Source organism: Macaca thibetana, chromosome 11 (assembly GCF_024542745.1).
Source record: "Macaca thibetana thibetana isolate TM-01 chromosome 11, ASM2454274v1, whole genome shotgun sequence".
Taxonomy (NCBI): domain Eukaryota; kingdom Metazoa; phylum Chordata; class Mammalia; order Primates; family Cercopithecidae; genus Macaca; species Macaca thibetana.
In genome coordinates, this window is record NC_065588.1 from 48022569 (window position 1) to 48044564 (window position 21996).

Below are 21996 nucleotides of genomic sequence, written 5' to 3' on the forward strand. Positions count from 1 at the left end.
TTTAAATAGGATCCATTCTTACCTAAGCATCTTTCTTAGTGTTTTTAGATTAAAATATCTAAGTACTAACTTGGTGGCATGCACCTGTAGTCCCGGCTACTTGGGAGGCTGAGACAGGAGGATTCCTTGAGCCCAGAAGTTTAAGTCCAGCCTAGGCAACACAGCGAGACCCCATCTCTGAATTAAAGGGAAAAAATATCCAAGTACTTAAAGTGTAAGTGCTTCACAAGTATCTCCTGATAGTTACTTATGGATAATCATACATTTATATCCACACTAGGCCTCTGTCAAAGTATTCTATGAACAGATCCTTCAAAGGGTTTCTGTGGGAAGACGTACATGTAAGTCAACCAAGAGCGACTATCTCAAAAGAGTTAGGAAGAGACCAGTTCTTGAGAATCAGAGGCAAATAGCTCAGCTTTGGGTAAATTTGATGGGGTGAGACGTAGGAAGGACAGACTTCAGAAGTGGCCTCACTAGGTGGAAATCCAGGGAGACAGATGAATGTATGGGCAGTTCCCAGTTAACATGGATGCGGACATTCACTAGGCTGATGAGGTCCCTGAGACCTGGTAGGAGGGAGAGCAGATCTTGATGTTATCAAGAGAGGCTGAAGACTGCAATTTTTAATGTTTAAAATGATTAAAACTAAGCTTTGACAAAATTGTTTTTATTTCAATTTCTAGAACTGTTATAGATTTTCCAAAGTGAAATCTGTAAGTGACAAAGTAGAAAATTGGCAGCATAGCATCTCGTTGTCATTGGAGAAAGGAGGAGCCCAGGGAGTGGGGACAGTGTAAACCATCCATCTGGCTGCATTTTTCTCTTCTCCTATGATAAGAGCCACCCACCTTCCTCCCAGTGCAGAGCTGCTCCTCTGGCTAATTCCAAATGAGCTATATATCAACATGCAAAGAGCTGTCTCGCAGTCCTCAGAGTCTAGCTATAGTTCTGTACCAAGCTTCTTATCTTCTTTTGCTTCTTGTTATTAAATCTTTCCCTTGAGGAGCAAAGATGGCGGCGTGAGGTGTGCTGCCACAAACTGGCCTCTGGGGAGGAGAGAGGTGGGAGTTGCTGACCCATGGGAGGCCAAGTGCATCTACAGGATTGGGCGAGATTTTTTATCACAGGAAGAATTTTTTTCATGACCTTTAGGTGCTTTTACCTTCATCTCAAAAACAAAATTCTGAACTCAGAACTTGGAAAATATAGAGTCTCACTATGTTGCCCAAAGGCTGAAGAGCAGTGGTTATTCACAGGTGTGACCATGGCACACTGAGATCTCAAACTCCTGACCTCAAGAAACCCTCCTGCCTCAGCCTCCTGACTAGCTGGAACTATAGGTGTGCCACCACTCTTAGTGTGAAAATGTGTCTCTATGTAGTCACCTAGAGTGGGCAGTCCTGCTTCTTTAATTAAGCTACTTTCTCTGTGATACATTCATGAAATGTGGATGTATTAGTCCTTTTTACACTGCTGATAAAGACATACCTGAGACTGGGAAGAAAAAGAGGTTTGATTGGACTTACAGTTCCATGTGGCTGGGGAGGCCTCAGAATCATGGCAGGAGGTGAAAGGCACTTCTTACATGGCAGCAGCAAGAGAAAATGAAAAGATGCAAAAGCGGAAACCCCTGATAAAACCACTGGATCTCGTGAGACTTATTCACTACCACGAGAACAGTATGGGGAAACCGCCCCCAAGATTCAAATTATCTCCTGCCAGGTCCCTCCCACAACACGTGGGAATTATGGGAATACAATTCAAGATGAGGTTTGGGGCCGGGCGCGGTGGCTCAAGCCTGTAATCCCAGCACTTTGGGAGGCCGAGACGGGTGGATCACGAGGTCAGGAGATCGAGAGACGATCCCGGCTAACACGGTGAAACCCCGTCTCTACTAAAAAATACAAAAAAATAGCCGGGCGAGGTGGCGGGCGCCTGTAGTCCCAGCTACTCGGGAGGCTGAGGCAGGAGAATGGCGTAAACCCGGGAGGCGGAGCTTGCAGTGAGCTGAGATCCGGCCACTGCACTCCAGCCTGGGTGACAGAGCAAAACTCCGTCTCAAAAAAAAAAAAAAAAAAAAAAAAGATGAGGTTTGGGTGGAGACACAGCCAAACCTTATCATTCCTCCCCAGGCCCCTCCACATCTAATGTCCTCACATTTCAAAACCAATCATGCCTTCCCAACAGTCCCCCAAAGTCTTAACTCATTTCAGCATTAACCCAAAAGTCCACAGTCCAAAGCCTCATCTGAGACGACGCAAGTCCCTTGCGCCTATGAGCCTGTAAAATCAAAAGCAAGCTAGTTACTTCCTAGATACAATGGGGGTACAGGTATTGGGTAAATACAGCTGTTTCAAATGGGAGAAATTGGCCAAAACAAAGGGGTTATATAGGGCCCATGCAATTCTGAAATCCAGCGGGGCAGTCAAATTTTAAAGCTCCAAAATGATCTCCTTTGACTCCAGGTCTCATGTCCAGGTCACACTGATGCAATAGGTGGGTTCCCATGGTTTGGGCAGCTCCACCCTTGTGGTTTTGCAGGGTACAGCCTTCTTTTCAGCTGCTTTCACAGGCTGGTATTGTGTGTCTGTTTCTTTTCCAAGCAAACAATGCAAGCGGTTGGTGGATCTACCATTCTGGGGTCTGGAGGACGGTGGCCCTTTTCTCACAGCTCCACTAGGCATTGCCCCATTAGGGACTCTGTCTGAGGGCTCCAACCCCACATTTCCCCTATACAGTGCCCTAGCAGAGGTTCTCCATAAGTGTCCTGCCCCACAGCAAACTTCTACCTGGACATCCAGGCATTTCCATACATCTTAAATCTAGGCAGAGGTTCCCAAACCCCAATTCTTGACATCTGTGCCCTCGCAGGCTCAACAGCACATGGAAGCTGCCAAGACTTGGAGCTTACACCCTCTGAATCCACGGCCTGAGCTCTACATTGGCCTCTCTCAGCCACAGATGGAGTGGCTGGGATGCAGGGCACCAAGTCCCATGGCTGTCCTGGGCCTGGCCCACGAAATTATTTTCTCCTAGGCCTCCTGGCCTGTGATGGGAGGGGCTGCCATGAAGACCTCTGACATGCCCTGGAGACATTTTCCCCATTGTCTTAGAGGTTAACATTTGCTCCTGATTCCTTATGCAAATTTCTGCAGCCAGCTTATATTTCTCCTTAGGAAATGGGTTTTTCTTTTCTATCACATTGACAGGCTGCAAATTTTCCAAACTTTTACTCTCTGCTTCCCTTGTAAAACTGAATGCCTTTAACAGCATCTAAGTCACCTCTTGAATGCTTTGCTGCTTAGAAATTTCTTCTGCCCAATACCCTAAATCATCTCTCTCAAGTTCAAAGTTCCACAGGTCTCTAGGGTAAGGGTAAAATGCCGCTAGTCTCTTTGCTAAAACATAACAAGAGTCACCTTTGCTCCAGTTCCCAACCAGTTCCTCATCTCCGCCTAAGACCATCTCAACTTGGATCTTATTGTCCATATCACTATCAGGCTTCTGGTCAAAGCCATTCAACAAGTCTCTAGGAAGTTCCAGACTTTCCCACATTTTCCTGTCTTCTGAGGCCTCCAAACTGCTCCAGCCTCTGCCTGTTATCTAGTTCCACAGTTGCTACCACATTTTTGGGTATCTTTTCAGCAACACCCCACTCTACTGGTACCAATTTACTGGATTAGTCTATTTTCGTCCTGCTGATAAAGACACACCCGAGACTGGGAAAAAAAGAGGTTTAATTGGACTTACAGTTCTACATGGCTGAGGAGGCCTCACTGTCATGGTGGGAGGCAAGAGGCACTTCTTTTTTTTTTTTTTTGAGACAGTCTTGCACTGTCGCCCAAGCTGGAGTACAGTGGTGCGATCTCGGCCCACTGCAACATCCATCTCCCAGGATCAAGCGATTCTCCTGCCTCAGCCTCCCAGGTAGCTGGGATTACAGGCACCTGCTACCGCACCTGGCTAATTTTTCGTATTTTTGGTAGAGAAGGGTTTCACTATGTTGGCCAGGCTGGTCTCAAGCTCCTGACCTCGTGATCCACCCACTTCGGCCTCCCAAAGTGCTGGGATTACAGGCGTGAGCCACTGCGCTTGGCTGGCACTTCTTACATAGCAGCAGGAAGAGAAAATGAAAAGATGCAAAAGCGGAAACCCCTGATAAAACCATCAGGTCTCAGGAGACTTATTCACTACTATGAGAACAATATGGGGGAAACTGCCCCCATGATTCAAATTATCTCCCACCTGGTCATTCCCACAACGTGGGAATTATGGGAGTACAATTTAAGGTGAGATTTGGGTGGGGACACAGCCGAACCCTAACAGTGGATATCTCTTCTCTACACATTACCTCGATGATTTGGAAGAGGCCACTTTTCTTTTTCTTCCACCTTCCAGATTCAACACAGAGAGCTCCTAGGATTGCAGTTATCCTGCCAACTTCTCTAGGGAAGAAGGAAGCAGCTGATATGGGTCTTCTGCTACTATTTAATTAATTATAAAGAAATTATTTTTTAAGCTGAAGCTGATGTTTCATTTGAAACAGGTGCTTAGCTGGTGGTATTTGTGAATTCTTGGATTTTTGTTCCAAACAAGAAGACTAAATAAATAGCAAGTATGGATGAGAAAAAATCTTTCCCTTGAGCTTCAGAAGCACATATCCTGCTGCCTATATGATGCCTCCATTTGGAGGTACTAAAGCACCTCAGACTCAGCATGTTCAAAAGTGGTCATCATCTTAACCCGAGAGCTCTGCGTCACATCTTATTCCTTGTCTCGGTGAATTTCACTACCTTTCATCCCTGTGCCCTGATTTGGGTGTCTTCCTTGGTTTTTCTTATATCTTACCTTCCTCTTTTAGTTAGTCAACAGAACTGTCCAGTACATCATCCCTGCTGCTGCTACCTGGCTTAGGCTATTATCTCTCAATGGAATTGCTGCAACACTCTTCTTCCTGGTCTTCCTCACTCTGATCTTATTCCTCCCTCGTCTCATTCTGTACACTATAGCTAGAATAACCTTCCTAAAATGTAACTTTGATCAAATCATCTCCTTATTGCCTTCAGAGTTAAAGCAAAACTCCTTCCCGTGAGAGCAGGGCTTTGCATTCCTGATGTGGTACCTGCTTACCTGTTAGCTGATTTTCTGAAATCCGCTTACACTGAACTGCTTGCAGTACCCAAGTGGCTTGATCTCTCTTGTCTGTAGTCCCTTGAATATGCTATTTCTTCTTCCTGCAAAGCTCTACCCATTTTCTTCCCATAACCCACCCTACCAGCCCGTCTGTAGGCTTTAGCTAAGATGTTACTTTCTCCAGGAAGCTTTCCTTGATCTCTCCAAACTTGGTTAGATGTCTTGCTTGTATATTCTGTAAAAGCCTATTTTACTTTATTGGAAGATTTAGCATACTGTACTTTGCCTGTTTACATGTCTACTACCTTAGAAGACTATAAGGTCCTTTGAAGGCAGGAGTGAGCTATTATTCATCAGAGTATCATTTATGGCATATGGTGGGGGACATAGTAAATTTTTTTTCTCTCTTTTAAAAAACTTGTAGTAAAATATCCATAACATTTAGCATCTTAACCATTTTTGAATATATAAACTGGGCCGGACGAGGTGGCTCACACCTTTAATCCCAGCACTTTGGGAGGCTGAGGCGAGTGGATCATCTGAGGTCAGGAGTTGGAGACCAACCTGACCAACAAGGTGAAACCCCATCTCTACTAAAAATACAAAACTTAGCTGGCCATGGTGGCAGGCACCTGTAGTCCCAGTTACTCGGGAGGCTGAGACAGGAGAATTGCTTGAACCCAGGAGGCGGAGGTTGCAGTGAGCCGAGATCATTTATAAACTTTTTCATTATCCCAAACTGAAACTCTGTACCAACTAAATAGTAACTTCTCGTTCCCACACAGCCACTGATTACCCCATTCTGCTTTCTATCTTTATGCATTTGACGATTTTTAGTACCTCATATGAGTGGAATCATACAATATTTGTCCTTTTGTATCTTGTTTATTTCACTTAGCATTTTTTCAAGATTCCTCCATGTTGTGGCATGTGTCAGGATTTCTTGCCTTTTTAAGGCTACATAAATATTTCATTATATGTATATTTCACATTGTTTATTCATTCATCCATTTGTTTATCCATTCATAGACATTTGGGTTGTTTCCATCTTTTGGCAGTTGTGACTAATGCTGCTAAGAACATGTGTGTACAAATATCTTTTTGAGTTCCTGCTTTCAGTTCTTTTGGAATTGCTGGATCTTATGGTAATCCTATGCTTAATTTTTTTGAGGAACTGCAATAATGTTTTCCATAGCAGTTGCACCATTTTCGTTTACCACCAGCAGTGCACTGGAGTATGAATTTCTCAACATCCTCACCCATACTTGTTATTTTCTGTGTGTATGTGTTCTTAGGTAAGAAATTTTGTGTTTTAATACTAGCCATCCTAATGGGTATGAAGTGGTATCTGATTGTGTTTTTGATTCACATTTGCCTAATGATTAATGATGCTGAACATCTTTCCATGTACTTATTGGTCATATTTATATCTGTTTTTGGAGAAAAGTCTATTCAAGTCTTTTGTCTATTTTTAATTGGGTTTTGTTGTTGTTGAGTTTTAGGAGTTCTTTATATATTCTGGATATTAATTCTATCACATATGTAATTTGCAAATATTTTCTCTCATTCTCTGAGTTGCCCTTTCACTCTCTTGATAGTATCCTTTAAGCAACAAAAGTTTTTCATTTTGATAAAGTTCCATTTATCTATTTTTTCTTTTATTGCCTATGCTTTTGGTGTTATGTCTAAGAAGTCATTGACAGATCCAGTGTTATGAAGCTTTTCCTCTATGTTTTCTTCTAAGAGTTTTATAGTTTTAGCTCTTATATTTAGTTCTTTGATCCATTTTGAGTTAATTTTTGTGTATGGTATAAGGTAAGGATCCAACTTCATTCTTTTGCAAGTGAATATCCAGTTTTGCCAGCACCATTTGTTAAAAAGATTGTTTTCCCCATTGAATGGTCTTGGTACCCTTGTCGAAAATCATTTGACCATATATGTGAGGGTTTATTTCTGGGCTCTTTAATCTATTCCATTAGTCTATATGTCTGTCTTTATGCCAGTATCACATTGTTTTGATTACCATAGATTTGCAGTAAGTTTTGATGTCAGGAAATGTGAGTCCTCCAACTTTGTTTTTTTTTCAAGTATGAGACAAGATCTTTTTTATTTTTCCCTTAAATCTTTTGTAGATATGGGGTCTCACTATGTTGACCAGGCTGGTCTTGAACTCCTGGCCTCAAGCAATCTTCCTGCTTTGGCCTCCCAAAGTGCTGAGATTACAAGTGTGAGCCACTGCACCCAGCCTGAGACAAGACTTTAATGCTACTTGCTACCTTTTATTTGATCTTCCTTCTAACATATTTTTTTGTGTGCCCTGTTTGCTTGTTTGCTTTATTTATTTATTGAGACAGTGACTCACTCTGTCACCCAGGCTGGAGTGCAGTAGCATGATCTCGGCTCACTGCAACTTCCACCTCCTGGGTTCAAGTGATTTTGGTGCTTCAGCTACCCAAGTAGTTTGGATTACAGGCATGTACACCATGCCTAGCTAATTTTTGTATTTTTAGTACATATGGGTTTTTGCCATGTTGGCCAGGCTGGTTTTGAACTCCTGGCCTCAAGTGATCTGCCTGACTCGGCCTCCCAAAGTGCTGGAATTACAGCACTTTGTAAGGCGTGAGCTACCGCACCTGGCCCTGGAGTGTTTGCTTTAACAGCCCCTCCTAGATGACTTCTCTTCCTTTTGTTCCTGTTATAACTGCATTTCAATACTGGTTTTCTTTTCCTCTTTCACGCCATGTCCCTTAATTTGGATTCTTCTTTGTGTTCAGGCCACAGTTGGCATTTTAAGGTCTTTTTTTTTTTTTTTTTTTTTTTTTTTGCCTTTTTTAGAGACAGGTTTAGACACAAGAGTTGTGTCACTCAGGCTGTAGGGCAGTGGCACCATCATGGTTCACTATAGCTTCTAACTCCTGGGCTCCAGTAATCCTCCCATCTCAACCTCCCCAGCAGCTGGGACCACCAGGGGGACCCAGATACGTTTTTTTTACTTTTTGTAGAGGTGGTGTCTTCCTATGTTGCCCAGGCTGGTATCAAACTTCTGGCCTCAAGGGATCTTCCCATCTAAGCCTACCAAAGCACTAGGATTACAGGCATGAGTCACTGTGGCTGGTTGAATTTTAAGGTCTTAATCCTCCTGGACAACCAAAAGAAGAGAGCCCTACCTATTTGTTTGTCCCTATCTTTGAGTCTAGTTCAATCTCTTTTAGAACTGCCAGAGCCAAAAGTTGCTTTTGTTGTTCCTTTATCATCTGGGATGCCTGTGTCATCTTTAGCACTGCAGAAAGATGCACAATGATACAGTAGTGGTATGATGGACAAGGTCATTGACTTAGAGATTGGGTGTTTTAGTGAAAAGAGCATTATATTGGAAGCCAAGAAACCTGGGTCATAGCTGTGCATCTGTCACTAATTGGCAGTTAGACAATTCAGCCTCTCTCACATAACTTGTGGATGAGGCAAATTGAACTAGGTGGTCTCTAAGTTCCTTCTAAATCTAACAAGTTTGTTACTGTGCAAGATGACTTCCTCAGAAACAGAAGACATTTAAGCTTGCTTTAATGGATGAATAGAAGAAAGAAAGATGTCAGGAGGTTTAAAATAAGGAAATGAAAATATTTTTAGGAGTCAGTGAAAGTAACAGTGACCAGACATTTTATTAAGTGATGCTGGGTCAATTATATAACCATGGGAAAAAAAATGAACCTTGTCCTCCACTGTACACCATACGTAAATATCAGTTCATATGGTTTTCAAAACTAAATGAGAAATGTAAGATAATAAAGACTCTAAAACAAAGGAGAATACCTACATGGCCTTGGAATAGGAACAGATTTCTTAGAACAAAAAAGTACTAACATGAAGGAAAAGACTGATAGATTGGATTTCAATAAAATTAAGAACTACAGCTTATCAAATGACACCATTAAGACAGTTGAGAGGAAATATTTGAAATATTGTATCTGACAAATGACTTCAATGGAGAATATACAAAGAACTCTCACAAACTAGTAAGAAAAACGCAGTTTAACCCAATAGGAAAAAGTGAGCAAAGACTTAAATCGGCACTCCACAAAGGAGGTTGTCTAAATGGCCAATCAACCTACGAGACAGTGATCAGTATCATCAGACGAATACAAATTTAGACAAGAGTGAGCCAACAAACACATGAGAAAATGCATCAGTATCATTAGGGAAGTGCAAATCAAAACCACAGTGAGGTACCACTTTACACCCACTAGGATGGCAGCAATTAAAAAAGAAAAAAAAAAGAAAAGGGAAAATAACAAGTGTTGGCAAGGATATGGAGAAATTGTAACCTTCTTATATTGCTGTTGTGAATACAAAATGGTTCAGCCACAAAATGCAAAATAGTTCAGGAAAACAGTTTGGCAGTTCCTCAAAAAAGTTAAATGTAGAATTACCAATTCCACTCCTAGGTATAGACTCAAAGGAGTTGAGAACAAGTACTAAAACAAGTACATGTGTGCATTGTTCATAGTAGTCAAAAGGTAGAAAGAATTCAATGTCCGTCAACAGATGAATGAGTAAACAAATTGTGGTATATACATTTTTGGGATATATATTTTGGGGTTTTTTTGCTTTTATTGTTATTTTTAATTGGTACATAATATGTGATATGGTGTGATATTTTGATACATGTATACAGTGTGTAATGATCAAATTAGGGTAATGGCATATCCATCTCAAATGTTTATCTTTGTATTAAGAACATTCAAAATCTACTTTTCTAGCAATTTAAAAATATACAGTAAGTTGTTGTTAATTATAGTCACCCTTTAGTACTATAGAACACTGGAACTTATTCCTTCTAGCTAGCTATACTTTTGTATCCATTAACCAACTTTTGGCTATCCCTCCCTCTCTGCTATCCTTCCCTGACTCTAGTAAATCACTAATTGTACTCTCTACTTTTATGAGATCAGCGTTTTAGGCTTCCACATATGAGTGAGAATACTGTATTTTTCTTGCTGTCCCTGGCTTATTACATTTAACATTATCTCCTCCAATCTCATTCATGCCATGAGTGACAGAATTTTGTTCATTTTTTAATGGCTAAATAGTATTCCGTTGTGTATATACACCACATTTTTGTTATCCATTCCTTTGTTGATGGACACTTAAGTTGATTCCATATCTTATTTACTATGAATAGTGCTGCAATAAACATGGGAGTGTGGATATCTCTTTGACATACTGACTTTTTTTCCTTTAGATATATACCCAGTAATGGGATTGTTGGATCATATGGTAGTTCTATTTTTATTTTTCTGAGGCACGTCTATACTGCTTTCCATGATGGCTGTATGAATCCACATTCCCACCAACAGTGTATAAGAGTTCCCCTTTCTCTGCACCCTTGTCAACATTCATTATATTTTGTTTTTTTGATAATAGCTATTTTAACTGGGAGAGATGATATCTCATGGTGGTTTTGTTTTGCATTTCCCTGATGATAAGTGATGAGCATTTTTACATATACTTTTTGGCTATTTGTGTGTCTTATTTTGAGAGATGCCTATTCAGTTCATTTGCCCATGTTTTAATTGAATTATTTAGTCTTTTGCTGTTGAGTTCCTTATATATTCTGGATATTAATCCCTTGTCAGAGGAATAGTTCGCAAAGAGACTAGTTGTCTCTTCACTCTGCTGAATGTTTCCTTTGATGTCAGAAGCTTTTTAGTTTGATATAATCCCATTTGTCTATTTTTGCTTCTGTTTCCTGTGCTTTTGAGGTCTTCTTCATGAAATATTTGCCCAGACCAATGTCCTGAAGTATTTCTCCTATGTTTTCTTCTAGTAGTTTCATACTTACATGTAAGCCTTTACTTCATTTTGAGTTGATTTTTGTATGTGGTGAGAGATAGGGTTCCAGTTTCATTCTTCTACATATGGTTATCCAGTTTTCCCAGCACCATTTATTGAAGAAATTATCCCTCCCCAATGAATGTTCTTGGTACCTTTGTCAAAACTCAGTTGGCTATTAATATGTGGATTTAATTCTGTGTTCTCTATTCTTTTCCATTGATCTATGTGTCTTCTTATGTTAATACCATGTTGTTTTGGATACTGTATCTTTGTTATATATTTTGAAGTCCAATAGTGTGATAACTCCAGCTTTGTTCCTTTTGCTCAGGATTACTTTGGCTTTTCAAGGTCTTTTGTGGTTCCATACAAATTTTAGGATTGTTTTCTCTATTTCTGTGAAGAATTTCATTGGTATTTTGATAAGGATTGTATTGAACCTATAAATGGCTTTTGGTGGTATGGTTATTTTCACAATATTAATTATTCCAGTTCATGAACATGGGATGTCTTTCCAGTTTTTTGCGTCATCTTTGATTTTTCACCAGTGTTTTATAGTTTTCCTGGGAGATTTTTCACCTTCCTGGTTAAATTTGTTCCTAGGTCTTATTATTGTTATTTTTTGGTGGCTATTATAATTGGGATTGCTTTCTTGGTATCTTTTTTGCTAGTTTGTTGTGGATGTATAGAAATGCTACTGACTTTTGTATGTTGATTCTGTACACTGCATGAAATACCATAGAAAGAAATGAAGTACTGATACATGCTACATTATGGATGAGCCTTGAGGACACTAGGCTAAGTGAAAGAAGTCAGACACAAAAGCTCACATTGTGTGAGTCCATTTATATGAAATGTCTAGAATAGATAAATCAGTAGAGACAGAATGAAGACTGATAGTTCCCAGGAACTGGTGGTAAAGGGTGGGGGCTGAAGGTTGGGAATGGAGAGAAACTGCTTATGTTTTGGAACTAGATAACAGTGGTAGTGTGAATGTACTAATTGCCACTGAATTGTTCACCTTAAAATGGTTAATTTTATGTTACGTAAATTTCGTCCCAATAAATTACTTTTTAAAAAAAAAATATGAGATGCTACTATACCCACCAGAGTTGGTAAAATTCAGAAGACTGTCATTCCAAGTGTTGATGAGTATTTGGAACAACTGGAACCCTCTTATACTTCTGGTAGGAATATTACTAAAGCTAAGTATCTGCCATTCTCTGACCCAGCATTCCACTGCTAGCTATATGCCAAAACAAAATAAATGTATGACTACCAAAAGAGACCTACAAGAAGGCTCTTGGCAGCTTTTATTCGTAATAGCTTAAAACTATAAACAACTTAAATGCCCATCAAGGTAGAATGGATCAATTGTACTACATTCATACATGGAATACTATGCAGAATGAACTGCTGCTACACATATAAGAAGATGAATTTCACAGAAATAGTCTTGGGTGAAAAAAGCCAGAACCCAAAGAGTATGTTTATATTCTACTTATATGAGGTTCAGGTAGAAGCAAAACTAATATATGGTGATAACTGTCAGAATAGCTTTTGCTGGGGGTGATTATTGATGGTTCATGAGAGCTGTCTGGGATGCTGGAATAAATTTTCTACATCTTGATTTCAGTGGTGGTTACATAGGCATATACATATGTACAAAATAAGCTGTGCACTTAAGGTTTGTGAACTTTATTGTATTATACCTTCCGAAAAATTTCAGAATACAGTTACCAGCGCAGGCATTCTTGCAGAGAAGCCCTAGAAGAGAATGTTTGTGATGCATAAGGTTGTAGAATGCCTTGAGTGGCAGTGAAATGGCAGAAATTTGGAATCTGTCCTATAACTCTGGTAAGTTTGACAAAGGGAAATGACTTAATGAAAGCAGATTCTTAGGGAAATGGATCCTTGAAAATATGCCTGGTGGACTGAGGACTGGTCCACTAGTGGGGAGACTATTGCAGTAGGACCTGAATTAGGGCAATACTTTGAAAATGGAAGCTCTGAAGGAAGAGCAATTGGAAAGGCTGATGACTGGTTGGGTACGGATAGCAAAAGGAGACAGGGCAGAGATGACTGAGATTCCATGACGGATGGCTGGTCCAGAAATAAGAAAGCCAGGAAGAGGAATCAGTTTTGGAGTAAGATGAGTAGTTTTTAAATGCTTTAGTTTGGAAGTCATAGCAGGCCCCTAGAAGCAACTGTGGGACTCAGGAGGACAATCAGGGCCAGTGAGAGAAATCTGAAAATTACCAGTGTACAAATTTATTTTGAATAAATGAGATCCCTAAAAGACTGTAACAGAGAAATTTCAGAAGGCCAGCCCTTGGAGAAGGAAGAGTTGATGAGGAAGAGGAGACTGCAGCTGTAGTTCAACCAGGAAAACATAGTGTCACGTAAGCCAAACAAAGAGAGTGGGGGTGGAGATGTAAAGGGAGAAGATATAGGAAAAGGAGCGATTGAAAATGGGATGAAGAGCAGGGGTAATTGAGAGGACACAGTCTTGGAGAAGACAGGAAGAAACAGGATCTGAAAGCAAAGACAGAGAACTTAGCCCTGGGCTGCTGTGAAGAACCCAGGTGCCTGCAATTAGATCACAAGAATTTGTCAGCATCTTCAGTGACTTACTCTTGCAGTGTTCTTTGTCCTCTGCGTAGGAACAGAGAGTGACCTAGGACTCAGAATGAGTGTGGATGTAGGAGCCAAGGAATCTTCATGTATTTGGTCTCATTATGGGTTTCAGGCATAATCCTATTCACTGTGAAAGGGATACAAAAGAAGTTTAAGACCTCTGGGAATTTATTCTCTAAAAGGTACAATTCAGCAATGATTAAGTGCCAAAACAAGTTTATTTAGTGTGTTTCAAATCTTCTTCTGGCTGTATAACTTTGGGCAAGCTACATTAGTTTTCTCTGACTCTGTTTCTTTATCTGTTAAGTGGTGATAATAATATCTGCCTCATATGCTGCTCTGGAGATTGAACGAGTTAATACAGGCAAGGTGCTTGGAATAATGCTTGAAACATAGTATGTGATAAATGTTAGCTAAGGTCATGGTGGAGTGCTGTAGGAGTGTAGAAGGGGAAATAATTAGTCAAGGCTGAGTTGGTGGGAAGACTTGGAGGAGTAGGGATTTATTGGGGGGCAATGCAAGGATGGGTAGGAGAAGAATGAAGGAAAGGGAATTTTAGGTTGGGGAAAGCATTGGGACTGGTCTTAGATCAGTAAAGCCATAGCATCTATGCGATTTACTGACTAAACGAAACTATTCCTGTTGGGGAGTAGTGGGAGATAGGAAAGGAGGATAGATAACTGATATTTATTATAATGAAAGAAGTTCTGAGATGGGGCACCAGAGCATTTTGGTTGTGATTTTTATCCTGGACCTGTGACTCAGGGCAAGTTGTCTGATCTCTTAGGACCCTGCCTTTCCTCATCTAAAATCAAATGGACTAAATTTGTAAAATCTCTTATAGCTCTGAAATCCTTACATAATTCCCACAGGGAAATGATTTCTTTGACCCCTCTGTCTATAGGATGGTGGTGTTTTTGCGCAACATGAAGCCAACTGGTCTATGTGGGGCAAACTTGTGGTTATGGCCTACTTTAGCCCCCTGCTGTGAGTGAGTGAGCTGACCGTTCCTCGTACAGACACTACACACTGTCTTGCAACACTTAGCAATCACTACTGCTCCAGAGATCTGGAATCTCAGCAGGTGGATTTGTGGAAGGAGCTCTTGGGTATCTCATTCCCAAATTATTTAGAGTTAACTCTACTACTGTTCTCTTGAGGAGCCTCAAGGTTTAGTTTCCTTGAAGTGGACCTTGAGGGCTAAGTAGGAGAGGAAAGAACAATCTGTAGCCTTAAAAAAATTCCCGGATTGTCCTTGCGGTGTTCACAAAACTAAAGAGAAAAAAGCAGTACCATGAGCACCCAGTGAACTGCCAGCAAAGCCCTAAGCCTTTCACAGTAAACTTACCTGCTCAGGTCATTTTTGTGCCTGAAACAGAATAGTGCTGCTTTTGAAACCAGGGATTGATTCCTCCATTTTACTGCATGTGTTTAAATAATCCAGGACTCTTATAAACATAAATGGAAAATGGGCTTTTTAAATACCATGCTTAGAAATCACTGACTCTCATAAGACATTACTTCAGTTTTCTTTTTAGAAGGGAATTTTTGTTTGCGACTCTGTTCTCACGTCTCCATCCTTCCTGGTTTGAGCCCCTCTTGGGAGTCGCACGCAGGCCCTTCTGCTGCTGCTCAGCCTGCAGTGCTGCAGTGCTGTTGCATCAGAGGAAGTTCTCTAGGATTCCACTCCCATTTGCTTTTTCTAGTTGCTAAGCAGGCGGCACTTAGAGCAGTATCTGCCCTCTGAGCTTTATCATTAAAGAAGATACTTTTGGACTTTTATACTGGATGGATTTTACACAACTTGATGATTGAAAAATAACTTGAAATGGAAGAACTAAAGCAGATGGAAGCGGTTTTATCTACATTTTGTGTCTCCAAAGTTTGAAGGGTTTATTTTGTTTTCAGAAACTGAAATTTGAGAAGAATGATAATTTATCCTCGTCTTGCCCTTGAAAGGAAGAGTTTTTCTTTGGGGAGTGGAGCTTTAGGAAAGGAAGGTGACTTGAACTATAAGGACTTCACAGCTAACATATGCCCCTGGGTAACGTTACATATCCCTTATTTGTTTAGAATAGAAGTTCCTTGAGGGAATACACTATATCCTTTTTGTTGTATGTGGTTCCTAATAGTGAGTTGCATCTAAGTGAATATAATAAACACTAGCAATTCAGTAGACTCCTGATCTTTGATCTCCCTTGGCAGATCGGTCCATGCCACAGATTTCCTGAAAAGAAAAATAACCATGTCATGGAAGAAACTATGTGTTTTTTTGCAAAGGTTGTGAATTAAGGTTGAGAATGAGATGGTTTAGTCTGGCCTCTTTTTAGAGCAGTGATTGATTAATGCTGTCTGTGTTGCTGTTTCTTCCAGAGCTGACCTGTCCTGGACGCAGCATAACTAACGAAGCTGCTGCAGGATGAGAAGATGGCAGCGCGGCTGCTCGCACCACCAGGCCCTGATAGTTTCAAGCCTTTCACCCCTGAGTCGCTGGCAAACATTGAGAGGCGCATTGCTGAAAGCAAGCTCAAGAAACCACCAAAGGCCGATGGCAGTCATCGGGAGGACGATGAGGACAGCAAGCCCAAGCCAAACAGTGACCTGGAAGCAGGGAAGAGTTTGCCTTTCATCTACGGGGACATCCCCCAAGGCCTGGTTGCAGTTCCCCTGGAGGACTTTGACCCATACTATTTGACGCAGAAAGTGAGTTGGAGGAGGAGGAACAGCTGCAGATACCCGTTTCCTAACAGGCTTAGGGAGATGGGGGAGAAAGAACTGTGTCTCTTTGCCAAAGTTCGGATAAGTAGTTAACCTTTTGTTTCAGTTCTGGCTTATGGGGATTATTTTTCATTTTAATTGCTACTAAGGGTCATTTGTGGTCTTGGCACTTGTCAACTCTATTAATAAGACTTATGGTTTTGGCTCCAGGCCAGATCAGAAAAAGGGGAGGCAAATGAAATGGGACTACTTAAAAGAGTTTTTAAAAGATAGGACAACCTCCCTCTCTCAAACACACATTCAAAATTCTGTCTTTAGTATAAAGACGATGTTACTGTTGTGACATCAGTAGAGTAGTATGGTGGAGATGGTGTATTTGCTCTCTTGTCTAGCCCCGTCTGTGACACTAGAGCTGCTGGGGACGGGAATAAAACTGAGTAAAGCAAACAGCCAGTGAGGACAGACCCAGGTCACTGGCCCTATTACACCGTTGTCTGGATTGATTCTTGCAGCACCGATCTTGCAGTAGAGTCAATTCTGTTATTCCTGCAAGTAGGGAACTCAGGTGAAAGAACTACCAATCTTCATTTGGCCAAGAGTTTCAAACTTCCTGAACAAATATTTGATTAAATCTTCAGCTTCTTTCTCATGATTATCTTCTGAAACAAGGCAACAAGCAGAAAAACAAAGCCTCCTCGTTGATCCACCAGCTAAATAATTGAATCTTGAGGACTGGCATCAGACACCGTTTTAGGGGACTCCTCATTTGACAGATTTTTTTTTTTTTTGAGATGGAGTCTTGCTCTGTCGCCCAGGCTGGAGTGCAGTGGCGCGATCTCAGCTCATTGCAACCTCCGCCTCCTGGGTTCAAGCAATTCTCCTGGCTCAGCCTCCTGCGCAGCTGGGACCACATGCTTAGAACAGCTATATAATAGAAAAAAGTGGAACCATTAGTCTATTCTTTCACTGAGAAATCTAGAAAGTTTAATGAACAAAATGATACAATGTAAAGAACAGTAGATTGGAGGTAAGAAATCCTGATTCTACCATAATTTACCGTGTTTATTATTTACTTTTTTTTTTTTTTTTTTTTTTTTTTGGAAGCAGAGTCTCGCACTGTTGCCCAGACAGGAGTGCACTGGCGCGATCTCAGCTCTCTGCAACCTCTGCCTCTTGGGTTCAAACGATTCTGCTGCCTCAGCCTCCTGAGTAGCTGGGACTACAGGTGTGCGCCACCAAGCCTGGCTAATTTTTTTGTATTTTTAGTAGAGATGGGGTTTCACTATGTTGGCCAGGCTGGTCTCAAACTCCTGACCTCAAGTGATTCACCCGCCTCAGCCTTCCAAAATGCTGGGATTACAGGCGTGAGCCACCGCGCCTGGCCTTTTATTTATGTTTTATTTTTCAGTAAATGTATTGTCCAAGATACCACAGATAATTTATGGGGAAATAAATGAAGAAAAAACCTTCTCAAAACTAGTTTGTGACTTTCAGCAAGACACTTCATGTCTCTGGACCTAAACTATTTTTCCAACTCAAATGCAAATTAATTTCTCATTTTCTTTTCTTTTTGTTTTGTAGTTTTTCTTTTTTTTTCCCCCTTTAACTTGTATTTTAAGTTCAGGGGTACATGTGCAGGATGTGCAGGTTTGTTACATAGATAAACGTGGGCCATGGTGATTTGCTGCACAGGTCATCCCATTTCCTACGTATTAAGCCCAGCATCCATTAACGATTCTTCCTGATGCTCTCCCTACCCCCATTCCCTGCCTCTGACAGGCCCGGATGTGTGTTGATCCCTTCCATGTGTTTTCTGTTCCTGTGTTAGTTTGCTGAGGATAATGGCTTCCAACTCCATCCATGTCCCTGCAAAGGACATGATCTCATTTCTAATTTCTCATTTTCTTAAATCTGACAGGAGATATGAAAAAATATATAGAGCTAATCATTGTTAGAGCCCAAGTTTCCTTTGCATACTCTTTTTCCCTGGTTTCTGCCCTGTAGACAGCCTCTTTTCATTCCCAGTGCCTCAGATTTCAGTGGCCTGGCTTGAGAGTGAGGACTTTACCAAAGAGAGTGGGTCTCTGGACCTGATGGGTGCCATTCATTGGATAGGCCAAATTGTTCTTGATGGTGCTCCATTAGAAGACTGGTTCTTCATGGTAGAAATTCTGACTTCAGCCTTCGGCTTCACCACAAGGCTAAATTGTTCCTGGAAAGGATAACTTTAATAATATATTTTTGGTAATCTTGAAAAAATATATACCACCATACAGAAAAGCTCACAAAATATAAATGCGTAGCATAATGATTACAAACTAACAGCATGTCAGGAAAGAACATTGCTAGCACTTTAGATATCATTGTACTTTTAAATGAAGGATATTTTACTTGATTAAAAATAACATTCTTGCTCAAGTTTACTTGCCAATCATTACCAGCAGTGCTGATACTTCTATAGGGGTGGAAAAACTCCACCTCTATTCTCCTAGGGTCCCAGCTGGATCTTAGAATTAAATTGACATAACATAGATTAACAGGAGAAAAGCATAATACATGCTTTATGTAGCACAGGAACCCGCATGAAGAAATGAAGACCGTGGGCTGGGCGCAATGGCTCACACCTGTAACCCCAGCACTTTGGGAGGCCGAGGCAGGCAGATCACAAGGTCAGGAGGTTGAAACCAGCCTGACCAACATGGTGAAACTCCATCTCTATTAAAAATACAAAAATTAGCTTGGCATAGTGGCACTGGCCTGTAATCTCAGCTACTCAGGAGGCTGAAGCAGGAGAATCACTTGAACCCAGGAGGTGGAGGTTGCAGTGAGCCGAGATCGCGCCACTGCACTCCAGCCTGGGTGACAGAGTGAGAGTCTGTCTCAAAAAAAAAAAAAAGAAAGAAAGAAAGAAATGAAGACCTAAAGAAGGAGTTAGAGTCGGTTATTTATATACTGGATTGGACAAAAAATAGTAAATTGTGAAGAAGCAACTAAATTATGTGGGCAGGCTTAAAATATAAGACTTTTTATTATAACAAGGTCAGTACAGTATTCTCTTGGTCTCACCTTCTCGCCCTTGAAGGTAAGGATGTTGCCGTTCCTTCAGGTTCAGGGAGTGTCTTCCACACAGGAATTTCATCTTCCGCTCTTAAGAAACAGCAAGAAGGTCAGAGTGATCTTTTTGCACCTGCTGTTTTACAAATATCTTTAACTTAGTCAATATGCCAGAGGAGTATATATTAACCCCTTCACTTCTTGCTAACTAGGACTTGTACTAAATTAGCAAGATCTCTTTTACAAGGAAGCACACTGGGAATTAACCCACAAATCAAAAAGTCATAAGGGTAGAAATGACTTTAAGAGGACATTCCTTTACGTTTGCTCTTCAAGGGCTGCCTTAAATAATTCTTGGCAAAATAGAATCTCTTTTCTTTGCTAAATGATACCAGTGGAATCCTTTATGTTTTCCTCATTGGTCTCATTTTCTAACTGATTAATTATCTTTGTGACTCTCACAAAAACTTGTTTCTCATTTCCTTCCCTCTTTCTCCTAGTGGGTAAGAGAGAACTCGTTTTCTATTAGTACAGTTCTGGTTTTATCTCGGATTTCACACTCCCAAGGGACACAGGGCCCTAAAAGTTTTGCACCACATTTTCGAGATACTGTTATTTATTCCAGCTGGTACTGGTTTGGCTATCATAGGCGTCTGAGGGCCTTGTTGGGTTTCACACTGACTTTTTCAGCTGGTTCCTGCAAACAATCTGAATCATTCTCTCTTTGAATTGCCTCAGACTTCTCAGTGCTACTTTACATTTTCTTTGTCTCTTGGTACTTCGGTTCTAACACCTCCTTTCTTTGGCTTTCTTGTTTTTCAGCTGTTTGCTACAAATAATTGTTCAAGGAACATTTACATTTTTAAATTCAATTTTTAAAATAGGTAATATACTTAAGTGGTTAAAAATTCAAGGTACTTGGTAAATAAGTTTCCTTTTTACACCTGTCTCTCATCTGCCTATTTCCTATCTCCCTGCACAGGCAACCACTGATAGTAGTATCTTCCAGAGTTTCTTTATGTGTATGCAAGCAAAAACAAATATGTGTTTTATGGAACTTGAACTCCATTAAAAGCCTTTGTTATTGGTTTTTTCCTGTTGTTTTCTTAAACCTATTGAAGTCTTAATTTTGTTTTTTGTTTTTACTTTTTAATTATTATTATTTTTTTGGAGACAGAGTCTAACTCCAGGTTGGAGTGCAGTGATGCAATCATAGGTCACTGCAGCCTCAACCTCCTGGGCAATCTCCATCTCTGTCTCCCAAGTAGCTGGGATCATATGCATGCGCCACCATATCTGGCTAATTTTTGTATTTCCCTCAGTTTTAAAAGATTTTCTTGTTTAGTGAAAAATTAAGAACTTTTTCTCTATTGCTCAAAGTGCCTGTCTTCGCTAAACATATGCTCTCCGATGCTTAATAATAACTTGTTGAATACAAAATGGCCGTATATATTCGTAATGACTATCTGAAGTAGGCATCCAGGAAATCTGTAGGTTAAGCTGAAACAAGGCCTTCAGAATTGACTCCAATCCCTTTTCAATTTCTTAGAACTAACAATTGATACATGTGTCTTTTTTGTTTAATGGGTATACCGTGTTAAAAGAAAGTCATATAAACAAAAATTTAAATTACAAGATTGATCGACGTGTTTTTCAATAGGGCACACTCCTATTGCATTAAAAAAATTATATATGGCCGGGTGTGGTGGCTCACACCTGTAATCCCAGCACTTTGGGAGACTGAGTCTGGCGGATCACATGAGGTCGGGAGTTCGAAACCAGCCTGACCAACATGGAGAAACCCTGTCTCTACTAAAAATACAAAATTAGTTAGGTGTGGTGACAGATGCCTGTAGTCCCAGCTACTCGGGAGGCTGAGGCAGGAGAATTGCTTGAACCTGGGAGGCGGAGGTTGTGGTGAGCCGAGATCACGCGATTGCACTCCAGCCTGAGCAACAAGAGTGAAACTCCATCTCAAAAAAAAAATTATATATAACTTTCTAAAGTTCAGTTTACCTTCAACTTTTCAGGTTTACTTTTTTTGCAAAGAGATATCTACTTATTAGAGTAATAGAAAATTATAATTTTGTAGCCTTAGACATCATCTAGTTGATCCTCCACATTTTATAAATTTTTTGAGGTGAAGTACTTTGTCAAAAGCCCACACCACTGTTGGTAATATAACCAGGGCTAGAGCTCATGCCTCCTGACTCTCCATGTATTACATCACATTTCTAGTTCCTCACTTGTCTAATTTTTTATTAATTGATTCTCAGCCTCAATTGGCTCAGTTCTGCTGAAGCTGGGCAGGCAAATAGGGAGAAGAAAAATAAGCTCTGTTTTCATTTTTCCCTAATAATCCCTGTGATTTATAGATCAGGTCCTAAACCGTGCAGTGGTAAGAGCAGTGCTTCTGGGGGAAAGGATTCATGTCAGCCCCCTGTATTGTATTTTCTCAAGTGAAGGAGCTCTGAGTTGTGCTATTCCAGGGACTTGGGCTTATTATCAGTACCGCCAGTTTTTCAACTGGACATGTGATCTTGAGGCAATTTATTTAACCTTTCTACCCCTTGTTACTTTTTAAAGGAAGAGTATATCCTATCTGCCATAGTCCATCCCCAA

General features: G+C 40.6%; 1 protein-coding gene across 5 annotated transcripts in view; it reads left to right on the top strand.

Annotated features, from left to right (window-relative positions):
- The window catches only part of SCN8A (sodium voltage-gated channel alpha subunit 8), a 213119-nt gene that overhangs the window by 52589 nt on the left and 138534 nt on the right, over positions 1-21996 (top strand). For all 5 annotated transcript variants that reach the window (XM_050748710.1, XM_050748713.1, XM_050748709.1 and 2 more), the window contains exon 2: positions 15976-16305. In XM_050748710.1, coding sequence (XP_050604667.1) covers positions 16030-16305 — 276 coding nt within the window. In that variant the 5' untranslated portion in view covers positions 15976-16029. The remainder of the gene's footprint in view (positions 1-15975; positions 16306-21996) is intronic.